We start from the raw sequence: 11,556 nt of genomic DNA on the forward strand, positions 1-11,556 counted from the left end.
TCCATGCCCTCCTTTGGTCCTGGACGGACAATCCCGGTTATACCCTGGCTCATTTGTTACGCACCTAAGGTCATCCCTGTTCGAGGATTGGATTCATCTGTGGTCCAACCCAACCATTCCCTCCATGGCGATGAGATTCTGCATACCTACGGGATTCAAATTCCCACGCTAGACCGGGGAGCCATATGCTGATGTCACTCCGGACCCATTTGGCTGTATTTACAAGTTTTTTTCTTTTCTTTCCTAAGTCCACGTTCTCGGGTTGTTGTCACACCGTTCGTTTTCTGGTTCGAACTTTGCCTGTGTCTTTCTCGCGACCTTTTAGGCCGGCTATCGAAATCCAGTCACTGATGCGTGTTTCTGTTACAGCTTCGACACGGCAACCCTGGACGTCCTGGATCTCAACACTCTCAGACATTGCCCCGATCAAATCTAGCGCAGCCACAGAAGCAAGACCCCATCTCGCCGGCTCAGTCTGCTTCTTCTATTCCTCCTACTACATACCCGCCATCCCACTCTTTAGGCAACGGTGCCCTGCACCATCATAATCCTTACGGCCCACCACCAGAATCGCCCTACTACACCACCCATCCTCCATATTCGACGATCCCAGCGTCGGCACATTACCCTTCTAGTGGTAAGCTCTCTTCCTTTTGAACATGTAATTGAAAGTAGGAAGTTCTCGGGAAGGCCACGCACTCGTGATCAGCTCTTCAAACACTCTTGGCCATTCATACCTTTCAGCTTACCGAAGATATCAACTAACTCCCAAGGTTTAGGGCCGCCTGACCTCATGGCATCTACCGCTCAAATGCAGAGGCCATATCCTCCTATTTATCATACCCCTCAATCAAGCTCACCGGCCTCGGTAGCTTCTCAGCCACACGACCAACATGGCCGCAACCTGTATGCACAGTCGCCACAGATGCCACCCCAGATGTACGCCTATTCTCCATATTCGTCTATCAATCCAGTTCAGCCGTCACCATATGCGGCTCATCCTTCTCCTCAGCAGCATCCTCTTTCAACACAGCCGTTGATGATGCCGCATCAGAAGGCCCCATCTCAACTGCCACCCCATCAACCCGCTCACATCCCTACGACTGGCATGTCTAACAGTCCTATCATGAAACTCGATTCCTCCCAGCATTCTAATCCTCCCCAACAATCAATGCTAAATCCCCCTCTTACGGCAACCAGCAGCCATGCAGTCTCCGCCAGTAACCCACATGCAAGCCCACCACTGGGTGGCACTACCTCTAGCGCAGCTCCTGGCCCCATTCCAGCAACGACTCCGCTAGTTGTGCGACAAGATAGCAATGGTGTGCAGTGGATCGCCTTCGAATACTCCCGAGACCGGGTGAAGATGGAATATACGATTCGTTGTGACGTGGAATCAGTCATCGTGGACACCCTGACGCAAGACTTCAAGACGGAGAACTGCGTGTACCCGCGCGCCTGTTGCAGTAAGGACCAGTACCGCGGGAACCGGCTGGTTTACGAGACAGAATGTAACGCCGTCGGCTGGGCGCTGGCTGAGCTGAATCCCGCACTGAGAGGAAAGCGAGGATTAATCCAACGTGCTGTCGATAGCTGGCGCAACAGCAATCAGGATCCAAGACTACGCAGCAGACGGGTTCGCCGCCAGGCGAAGATGAATCGAAGACAGTCGGTTCCTGCCCAATCTCACATGCCGCCACAGGGCCCGACTAGCCAAAGCGGTCTTCCTGGCCCAGGCATGAGTGCTATGTCGGCTCCTCCTGCTCCCCGGCCGAGTCTGGGTCCCATATCGATGGGACCACCACAGATGCATCATCATCACCAACCTGAAGGCAGCCCTAATGAGGAAGTCAGCGGTATGTTTCACCACATGTGATGTGCTTTGTGCTTTGATCCGACGATGTCTCCCTTTCTTCCTTTCTCCTTTTTCTTTTACGAAGAGCGGCAGGATCACTTGTGTATTTTTTTCTTGGGACCTTTCTGTGTTGGACCGAATAATTGTCTTGAGTGTATGTGTATATGTGGGAGTTTTGTGTCTGATCTGGTTGTCTGTGTATATGTGTACGAGGATGTGTCTATGGTTGTATGAGATGTGTACTCCTGTATCCCTACGCACCCAATTTGTGTTTTTATCTGGCCTCTGTTTATCTCATACCCTGTTCGCTTCGCTGCTTTGTTTTACATTTGATACCGCCGCGCTTCTTGTGCCTTGGTCCTTGTTTCCTTGGAACTCAACCTCCTTTCCCCCGACATGCCAAACATGCAGTTGTACAGCGTAGGCTAATTCTTGCTCCTTTGTTTGACCCATAGGCACAGACTACGGCACTCACCGGTCCGTGGACACACGTCTCCCACAGCCAGCTGACCTCCGTCCCGCTCACATTTTCCACGATACCCCAACAGCCCTAACTCCCGGCAGCGGCGGGCCTTCCATGCCCCCACTGCTCCGGGACAACAGCCTCTCTTCACTAGGCCGACATCCCACAATCGCCACCTCCGCACGCATGGATTCAACCGACCATGACATTGACGAGCAAGGCCCCACAAATGAGGACCTCTTCAGTCATCTGCCAGACGGCAAACGACGCAAATTCATCCTAGTCGACGACCCACAGCGTGGCTGCCGCGTGCGCGTCAAGGTCGTCCTGGACAAGGTCAACATGGACGAGATCCCAGACTCCTACCGCGAGTCCAACGCAGTCTATCCGCGCACCTACTTCCCTATCCAGATGCGCGATGAGAATCGCGTCGTCCCTGCTAGGCGTTTCTTCCGCGACGACGCAGAGCAAGGGGATGATCCCGAAGCATTGACCATCGGACGCACGACGGTGCCTGCGCCCTCGCTCGATGCAGATGCCGAGATCGAGGTGCCCAAGCTCACTCGCAGAAAACACCGTAAGGATTTGCTGCTGAATGATCTCGGGTACCGGATGAGCTGGAGTCAAAGCCGTGTGTTTGCGGGGAGGATGCTATTTTTGCAACGGTCGCGTAAGTGATTCATCCTGTTTCTCGGTTTTTTGTTCTTGTTCTTTATTGTCCTTCCATTGTTCGGCTGTCTCATGTGACATCACCGGTTGCGCTTTGTCCCAAAAGTTCCCTTGCCTCACCCGCACCGGCCCACGTGCTCTCGGACAATCTGAGTGGCTGAGACACCCCGGCTAACCGTTTGCGAACAGTGGATGCCTACCGCGATAAAATGCGAAGCAGCATGCTCGCTGAGGGCCAGGAAGCTGCTGAGATCCCAGACCATTTTGATACTCGTCGTGGCAAGCGACGCTTTCTGGAGCGCGGAACTCGCCTGGAGTCTAAAGGTAAAACAGCTGCGCAGCGGAGTGCGGAGGACGTGGAAGGCTAGATTTTCTGTGAACTTACTGCTTTCGTGCCTTGCTTACGTATGGTTGTGTTTATGGTTTTGACTTTTGGGGGCTTTGGGTCGTTCAGGTATCCTTCGTGTACGAAGGCGTTGGTGTCTTGCTGATTTGGGATCTATACGACTGGTTTGGGGCAGACGAACATGAAAACAGAAAGGATCCTTAAAAAAAAGGGGGGAGGGATATTGCCGGAATGGATTGGCGCTGGGATGGGATGCAATTTATGGGATTGGACGATATGATCTATATAGCGGATATATGCCGGATGATACCACGACTTGGATCTAGTGATTTTAACGTTGAATGCGAGATGGTAATGTGCTATGGAACCTCCCAACCCAAATCTGCAGCGTATAACAAAGAAAGATGTGAAAGCGTCTCCGAAGTCAACGGCTCTCCCATTCCGGGGGCTTGAGGGTAAAAATAGCAACACCACCCAAGGGGTTCAAGAGACAGTCGTACTCCACAGTGGTCCCTCGTGGGAATATGTATGGCCATGTCTGCCAAAAAGAAGAGAAAATAAGGGTTCTGACAGATTACTTCCGATACTTCCATGTAGGTGAAGCCCTCATCGACACATCAGTTTGGGGCCGTTGTCCGGGCCACGCCTTGTTGATCCTCCACTCGGCTTATTTGTCTACGTTACCCTCTTTATCTTATTGCTCTAGTTCCTCTAGTTCCTCTAGCTCCAAGCCCAACGCGAGCAATTTAGATTGCCCTGTGTATTGCTTGTCTCAGCTCCCCTCTCATCTCCCGGGTACCGTGGTTCCCGTGTTTTGGCAATTTGCGATGACCGTTTAATTTTCTGCCTTGGCACTTTCCCTGCAGCTCTTTCAACTCAACTCTTTCAGAGATCGAGTTTCCGATCAATCTTCGCTGCGTGCGGTTTCAGACCCGAAAATTAGAGGTCCAGAAAACTCGATAGGAGAAAACACCATGCCATCAGATGATCCGGGCATGGACATCCCACCTCCCCCAGCTCATCGCTACTCTTACGGCACCCGTGAAAACCACACCGTCACGCCAGGCATGGACAATCTCGGTCCCAGCTCACCAGGCGGCGGAATCGGTGGAATTGCTCTAGGAATCGCTAATACACACGACCGTCAGAGCGGCATTGAGGCTTCTCGCGGAAACGACGGATACACCGGGCCCGCAGAGCGCGATTTCAACACCACCGGTTCCGACACTCCCTACGTCCCCTCGGCAGGCTATATGAGCGGCGAGTCTCTTCGTCCAGAATATCCTCACGCGTCGAACATGGCTCGCGGCGCCCCGGTGGCCTCACCGACCATGCAAACCCCCGGTCATTCTTCGGTGTATTTGAGCGACAGCAGCAATAGTACTCACCAGTACCCCGCGGCGTACTCCGGTATCAATGACGGCCCTTATCAGCGACACTCGACTGCGTACAGCACCGGCGAAATGTCGAATATCAACCCCGACGAGATCGTGGATGACGGCGACGACGACTTTTCTCCGTCACGGAACCGCGCTGCGGGTGCGGCAACAGGTGCTGCCGGTGGTGCGGCTGCCGGTGGCATTCTGACAGGCTTCTTTGGGCGGGAGAAGAATGCCGATGTCGCATACGACACAGTGCCCGGGGGTGGGTTGCGGAATGCTGGCGGGGAATCCGGGAGATCGATGAGTAATGGCGCGCATGGACGCAAGAAGATGGGCTGGATCGTCGGTCTTGTTCTTGGGTTTTTGATTCTAGGAGCTATCGTTGGTGGTGCAGTGGGTGGTACCATCGGTACCCGGCACGGCGGAGACAAATCCGAAAACTCCGACAACTCCGAGAAGCCCAACAACTCTGAAGTATCCCCTGGTGGGGATACTTCAACGGAGACTGCAAAGACTGATGTGAAGACCAATGGAGATCTCGACAAGGATTCGTCGGAGATTAAGGCCCTCATGGGTAACAAGGAACTTCACAAGGTTTTCCCGGGCATGGACTACACCCCGTGGGGCGTGCAGTACCCGGAATGTCTGAAGTGGCCCCCTTCTCAGAATAATGTCACCCGTGACATGGCTGTCTTGTCGCAGCTCACGAACACTGTGCGTCTGTATGGTACAGACTGCAACCAGACAGAGATGGTCTTGCATGCGATCGACCGTCTCGAGCTTACGGAGGTTAAACTTTGGCTCGGTGTCTGGATCGATACGAACACAACTACTACCACTCGACAATTGAAGAATCTCTACAAGATTTTGGATAATACCAAGGACACGTCCATCTTTAAGGGTGTTATCGTCGGCAATGAAGCCCTCTTCCGCGCCGGAGACAGCAAACAGTCTGCCCAAACGAACTTGATCTCATACATCAAAGATGTCACTAAGGAGCTCGAAAAGCGCGATCTGGATCTACCGATTGCCACTTCCGACCTTGGCGATAACTGGAATGCGGAGCTGGTTAAGGTTGTAGATGTTGTCATGTCCAACGTTCATCCTTTCTTCGCCGGTGTCAACGTCACCGATGCTACTGCATGGACATGGAATTTCTGGCAAAACCACGACGTCATCTTAACCAAGGGCACAGACAAGAAGCAGATTATTTCCGAGGTTGGATGGCCTACTGGCGGCGGCAAGGACTGCGGTGACAGCAAAGTCTGTGACGACGATACACCCGGCTCTGTCGCCAGCATCGACAATCTGAATATCTTTATGAACGACTGGGTGTGCCAGGCTCTGGACAATGGAACTGATTATTTCTGGTATGTCTTATCATTCCCTCTTTCCGCTACTTTGCTCGGATCACTAACATTCTGCAGGTTCGAGGCCTTTGACGAACCATGGAAAGTCCAGTTCAATCTCCCGAAGAAGGAGTGGGAGGATAAATGGGGTCTGATGGACCCCGGACGCAAGATCAAGAAGGGTCTCAAAATCCCTGATTGCGGCGGCAAGACCATCTAATACAGTACTACTGAGTCCAACTTGCGACTCTTTGTTACGGGATGATGATCATGAAAATTTCTTTTTCTGTGCATAGTTATCGCGTTCTTAGTATCGCTTCTTCCTCCTTTTTTTCGTTTGCACTGGCGTTCCGCTTTCTTATACCAGTTCATCATAATGGCGGGAACCCTCGGCGCTCTCATCATTCTTCCTCGCATCTCTTACTTTCCGATTCAACATATCGGGGGTTTCTTGCCTGGCGTTTCATCGTCTTTACTGTCCTTTGTTTACTGGATTGACATATTCTCATTCGTGTCATCCGATTCTGTGAATATGCTTTGTTCGCTCTTGTGCTTTGCGTGGTGGAAATCTCTCGGGGTGGGATATTCATTGACATTTATGCTTATATGGTTTGTCTCGGATTTTTTTTTATCCTAGGTCTATGTGTAAATAAGGGTCAATTCATTGAATTTCGGTTTGATTCCGGTGTACAATGTATCAGAGTAGAAGTCACAAGTAAGCTGTTGATTTCTTTCATTGGTTAAATGTATCATTTTCCATCTACGAGTTAGATTCTAGGCTGACAGCATAAATCAGATATACGGAGGGTCGGAAATAAAACTGATTCTCAATTTCCAAAAAGAATTCCAAGAAAGTCTGCATGGATGTGTATAACCAACGCCAGCCCTATGCACGGGTATATAACCCCCAACCCTATGGATATCCCGAAATTCCGGAAACCCAAAAGGAAAAAAAAAACATTTATATAACCATCACTCCTCACCCGCCTCAAGCCAATAAAGCCTCATGTTCCAGAAGGCATGCTCCAACTGCTCAAAGCCAGGCAAGCAATATGACCCGGCGGCATCCACATACTCCTGCAACACAGTGCCGGAGTCTGCATGCTCCAGAGGACCACCAAATAACAGCCATGGTTTTGACGGTAGCAATAGTTCAAGATGTTTGCGTTCTGCACCCGGGCAGAAGAGCATTGTGTTGGGTGTGATATGCGAGAAGGCCTCTGGGTGTCTGAGGACTGTGATGTTCAACATCGCAAGAAGGGACTCATCGAGTGTGTTGAAGACAGGGTCTTGTGCGTACACTTTGATGTCGGGATAGGTGGTCTTGCCTGGGAGTGTGGGTCTGGTTAGCTTAGGTTGTCTCGGGTATATACGATCATGAAAGTGAATGTGAAAGGAAGGGAAGAAGAGAGGCAAGTAAATGCAAAACTGAAATCAGAGAAAAAGGAAGATGAAAATTGAGGAAATCTAATAGGGGGACCGGGAGACGAACAAGCCACTTGATCCTTGATGCTGGCCAGCGCAGCAAGCTGGTACAGCGACACGGCCCGCCGGTCAACCCAGCCATCGCGCAGGAACCCACTAGGGCTCCCGAGTCCGATGCAGACAATGGAGTCGACTGGACATTGGGCCGTGGTGGAAGCAGAAGCAGAAGCAGAAGCTTGTTCTTGCGCCCTGATCTTCAGTCTTTGGTCCAAAATGCCTGACAACTTTGTCCAGCTCTCTGACGCCTCCCACCGTTCACGGTGGGTCTGGAACTGTGTCTGCAGCTCGGCCAACGTGAGTCGACCGGGTGCTTCTGCGGGGGCCAGGGTAGGCTCGAGTTGGTTAGAGGGGATCTCGTTTGCGGAGTTTGTGATGGCAGTTGGGCCCCGCGGCCGACTGCGCATTACGCGCCGCACGTTGCTGCTGTTTGCGACATGGGTCCAGCCGTCGTCGTCGGTGACTTGGGTTCGTTTTTGGGTTGTTGGTCGCTTTGGTCGGGATGTGTGGGGCATCTTATATATATATATTTTATAAAAATTATGGGATGTGTGAATGTTATTGGATTAGTTCATTGGAGAGAATGTGAGAAGCTTTTTTTTTTTTGGAGATGCGGGGGAAAGGCTTGGCATTGGGGTTTAGTCAGAGGCCTTCCATCTCTAGCTTCCAAGGTTGCAATCTGCTTGCAACTTCGGAGGTGCGATAGACCTGCTTAGGTGCATATTCAGGTGAATGAGTTGCAGGACAGGGTTATAGAATGCCCTCAGGACACCATGTGTTCATCTGTACTCTGTAAGCGCCCATGCTGTTTCCACCCCTAACGCTAGTGTCTCCCTCGGCGCTTCCACCGCTGGCCACTCAGCAAATCATCATACAGGATCAGCCCTTTAAGTGATGGTACTTGCAGCGGGCGGTGGTGATCGCAGGGCACCCCTGCTCTTCATCACTGTCCGGGGCCAGTCACAAATGGCTCAGCCTGCAGTCTCGGTCACACCTGCGTTCCTGGGCTTTGACTCGTCCGCCGAAGTGATGGCCAGTACCCCTCAAAAAGACCGGCCGGCCCTCGAAAATCATGGCTTGGTCTTGGTCTTGGTCTTGGAGCTTTTATGATTTTGGTGTCCTTTTGCCAGAACAGTTCTTCTCCATCTCCTGTCAGCACTCTATCATTCTGCGACCGGAGAAGTCGAACCTGAGCTTTGCTCACCGACTGGATAATTCCTGTTCAACCCTGATCTCTGACCATTGTCGCTGCTGTCAGATCGCATCATGAGTTTCGCACAATCGATATCACGATGGGCCTCTGTCCTGGTTCTGCTATGTTTGGACTTAGCGCAGGCTCACACTGTCATCACATACCCTGGGTATCGAGGAAACAACCTCCATACCAACGGCACCATTGCGCAAGCTCATGGTCTCGGTGTTGCCTACGATGTGAAAAATGGCTCATACATCTACCCATACGGCATGGAATGGATTTATCCCTGTAAGAAAGACCGGTCTGGTTGCACTTGAAGATCATCCACTGACTTCTTTATTCAAGGTGGTGGCATGCCTCAATCAACTAATCGAACCAAGTGGCCCGTCAGCGGTGGTGCAGTCGCCTTCCAGCCGGGTTGGTTCCCAGGCCACCAGACTGCCTTGATCTACATCAATCTCGGATTTGGCGAGCTCCCTGAAAACATGAGCCACCCAGTCGTTTCGCCATTCCAGATCGTCGGGCCAACTAATAACCCTTACCCGGGTACTGTGTGTCTGCCCCAGGTTCCATTGCCGGCCAATATCAGTGTCAGTCCTGGAGATTACGCCACCATTCAAGTGGTCGAAACAGCCAAGCACGGTGCTTCGTTATTCAACGTATGTTCTCGTCTTCTAATCCCGACTCAGCGATCAATTGTACTGACTTGTCTATGTAGTGCGTGGACATCGAGTTTGCCGAAGACGGTGATCCATCTGTGGAGGCTGTGACTCGTGACAATTGCTTCAATTCGTCTGAAATCACTTTTGAGTACATGTACACTACCAGATCCATAGGCTCGGGTGCGGCGATCCTACAACCCCCGAAACTGTCCGCGGCGGCCATCGCCCCGCTATTGCTGGCCCTCGCTTTTGGTATGTACATGTAGATACTTGCTTCTGATCTTGTTGATTGCATTTTCGCGCGCTTTGCTTGTGCTTCTTCTGCGCCATACCCCTGATTTTCTTAAAATATGACGCTTCAAAATCAGTGCTGGTGACACTGTATGCCTTTCTTGAACTATATAATTGACGTTATGGGTCTTTCTGGCGTTCACCGGTGTTTGGGCTTTACATTTATACTTATGCAGAACGAATCTATCTGCCAAGTTTATAACAATTATTCTAAGCATGTGGTTCTTGGAACACAATTTCATATCTCATACTATCTATTGTGCTATATCCAATTGTATACACACATACATATGTAGCTCACAATTCACTCGTGGACGTCTCCGATCAAGTCTAAAATCGCCTGCGCCACCTCATCCGGACATTCCTGGGGGGTCCAATGTCCAACTCCATCGACAAGACGAAGGATACGCAGGTCAGCGCACGAAACCCCGTTCTTCATCTTCTCGATGGCACCAGGCTGCTGGTAGTTACCCCAGTCCACCTTGCCCGAGACGAACGCACATGGCGGCTCGATTTTCTTTCCAGCGAAGATATCCAAATCCTTTGAATATTTACCTCCAGCAGCGGTGTGAACACGATACCAATTCAAACCGCCCTGGAAACCCGTGCGTCCATACTCACCCGCATAAACAGCAAGCTCCTCATCTGGCAGCCACGAGTGCGAGGCCAGATTCTCTGGCTCAAGCGCCATATCCCGAGCCACTGTCGCCGGCATCGACAACTCCAACGGCATAACATAATACCCAGGCAACTTTGCCAAATCAGCCGCAGACCATTTCTCCAGCGGATGGGGCCGGTTTCCCGACCACGAACCACTTTTCAGATGGAAATATCCGCGCAAGAACCGCTGCATCTCCACAGGTCCTAGATCCGACATCTCCGGCCCGGCCTCCCGAGTCGAATAATACCATTTATAATGCTTGCGTCCCATCTTTGCAAGCTGCTCATGTATCCCCGCAGCAGCCGACCCCTCACCACCCGCCTTATCAGATCCAGCCCGCACCGCGTCTACATTTGCTGTATCAAACGGTATCTCCGGACTCCCATTGAAAGGATGGCTCATGAGCGCAACGCTTTGGAAGAAATCCGGCCGCATCAGGGCGCACATGGCCGCTGATACGGCGCCGCAGTCGTGGCCTGCGACGCAGCGCACAGAGCGGTAGCCCAGCGCATGCACAAGGTAGATGATGTCCCGCACTAGGCTAGTGAGTGAGAAGGTTGAGAGATCGGCCTCTTCGTAGCTGCGCGTGTCCCAGCCTGTGGTGCGGCCGAAGCCACGCTGGTCAGGGGCGACGACGTAGAAGCCTGCCGCTGCTAGTTTGGGGATCACACGGCGCCAGGAATAGGCTATCTCGGGGAAACCATGGAGAAGGAGGATTAGTGGTTTATCGTTCGCTGGGGTGTGCCCAGCCTCTATGATGTGGATGTTTAGATCGGTTGTTTGGACCGTGCGGCTGGTAAGGCCTGCTGGGAGAGGGAGGGGTTGGAGGGTCATGATAAGGTTGTATTGGAATGTGGTTATTACTCTGCTAATATATTGGACGATGTGTGAAGTAGAGAGAGTCCAGCCCACGCTATGGAGTTCACGATGCCTCGGCAGCTAATAAGCAGCTCTCCGCCAAAGCAAAGTGGTTTGGTGCCTGACCCATCGAAAAAAGTCATGACGCAAGTTCCTCTTGATCTCGTCGGATCTGCTGGATCTGCCATACAATCCTTCCTCGGCTTTTTTTTTTCACCTTCGTTTTTAAAACCTCCTTACCTGACGCTCCCTTTCATATCTCCTTGTCTTTGACTGGCCCTGTGGTTGATCCCGTGTTGTTCCCCCTCTCAGCTTCTCGACTTCCCGGTTTCCGACACCCTCC

General features: G+C 51.8%; 6 protein-coding genes across 6 annotated transcripts; 4 read left to right on the top strand and 2 right to left on the bottom strand.

Moving 5' to 3' along the window:
* Nucleotides 1-191: 191 nt before the first annotated feature.
* Nucleotides 192-3,355, top strand: N7457_001532 (uncharacterized protein; the record flags this gene model as incomplete). Its single annotated transcript, XM_057172578.1, has 5 exons — nucleotides 192-215; nucleotides 370-637; nucleotides 780-1,856; nucleotides 2,311-2,988; nucleotides 3,177-3,355. 5 exons carry the CDS (start codon nucleotides 192-194, stop codon nucleotides 3,353-3,355), a joined length of 2,226 nt encoding a protein of 741 aa, XP_057036481.1.
* Nucleotides 3,356-4,307: 952 nt separating this feature from the next.
* On the top strand, nucleotides 4,308-6,284 carry bgt3 (uncharacterized protein; the record flags this gene model as incomplete). The annotated part of the gene is made up of 2 exons (XM_057172579.1): nucleotides 4,308-6,085; nucleotides 6,143-6,284. The coding sequence occupies 2 exons, from the start codon at nucleotides 4,308-4,310 to the stop codon at nucleotides 6,282-6,284; spliced, it is 1,920 nt and encodes a 639-aa protein (XP_057036482.1).
* A 752-nt stretch (nucleotides 6,285-7,036) lies between these two features.
* N7457_001534 (SRR1 family protein) lies at nucleotides 7,037-8,061 on the bottom strand (the record flags this gene model as incomplete). The annotated part of the gene is made up of 2 exons (XM_057172580.1): nucleotides 7,037-7,392; nucleotides 7,557-8,061. 2 exons carry the CDS (start codon nucleotides 8,059-8,061, stop codon nucleotides 7,037-7,039), a joined length of 861 nt encoding a protein of 286 aa, XP_057036483.1.
* A 379-nt stretch (nucleotides 8,062-8,440) lies between these two features.
* N7457_001535 (uncharacterized protein) lies at nucleotides 8,441-8,656 on the top strand (the record flags this gene model as incomplete). The annotated part of the gene is made up of 1 exon (XM_057172581.1): nucleotides 8,441-8,656. The coding sequence occupies one exon, from the start codon at nucleotides 8,441-8,443 to the stop codon at nucleotides 8,654-8,656; it is 216 nt and encodes a 71-aa protein (XP_057036484.1).
* Nucleotides 8,657-8,812: 156 nt separating this feature from the next.
* Nucleotides 8,813-9,669, top strand: N7457_001536 (copper acquisition factor BIM1-like domain-containing protein; the record flags this gene model as incomplete). Its single annotated transcript, XM_057172582.1, has 3 exons — nucleotides 8,813-9,029; nucleotides 9,087-9,400; nucleotides 9,460-9,669. 3 exons carry the CDS (start codon nucleotides 8,813-8,815, stop codon nucleotides 9,667-9,669), a joined length of 741 nt encoding a protein of 246 aa, XP_057036485.1.
* A 329-nt stretch (nucleotides 9,670-9,998) lies between these two features.
* N7457_001537 (alpha/beta fold hydrolase) lies at nucleotides 9,999-11,189 on the bottom strand (the record flags this gene model as incomplete). The annotated part of the gene is made up of 1 exon (XM_057172583.1): nucleotides 9,999-11,189. The coding sequence occupies one exon, from the start codon at nucleotides 11,187-11,189 to the stop codon at nucleotides 9,999-10,001; it is 1,191 nt and encodes a 396-aa protein (XP_057036486.1).
* Nucleotides 11,190-11,556: the final 367 nt, after the last annotated feature.

Source organism: Penicillium paradoxum (genome assembly GCF_028828445.1).
Source record: "Penicillium paradoxum strain IBT 22861 chromosome Unknown utg000002l_segment0_segment0, whole genome shotgun sequence".
Lineage (NCBI taxonomy): Eukaryota > Fungi > Ascomycota > Eurotiomycetes > Eurotiales > Aspergillaceae > Penicillium > Penicillium paradoxum.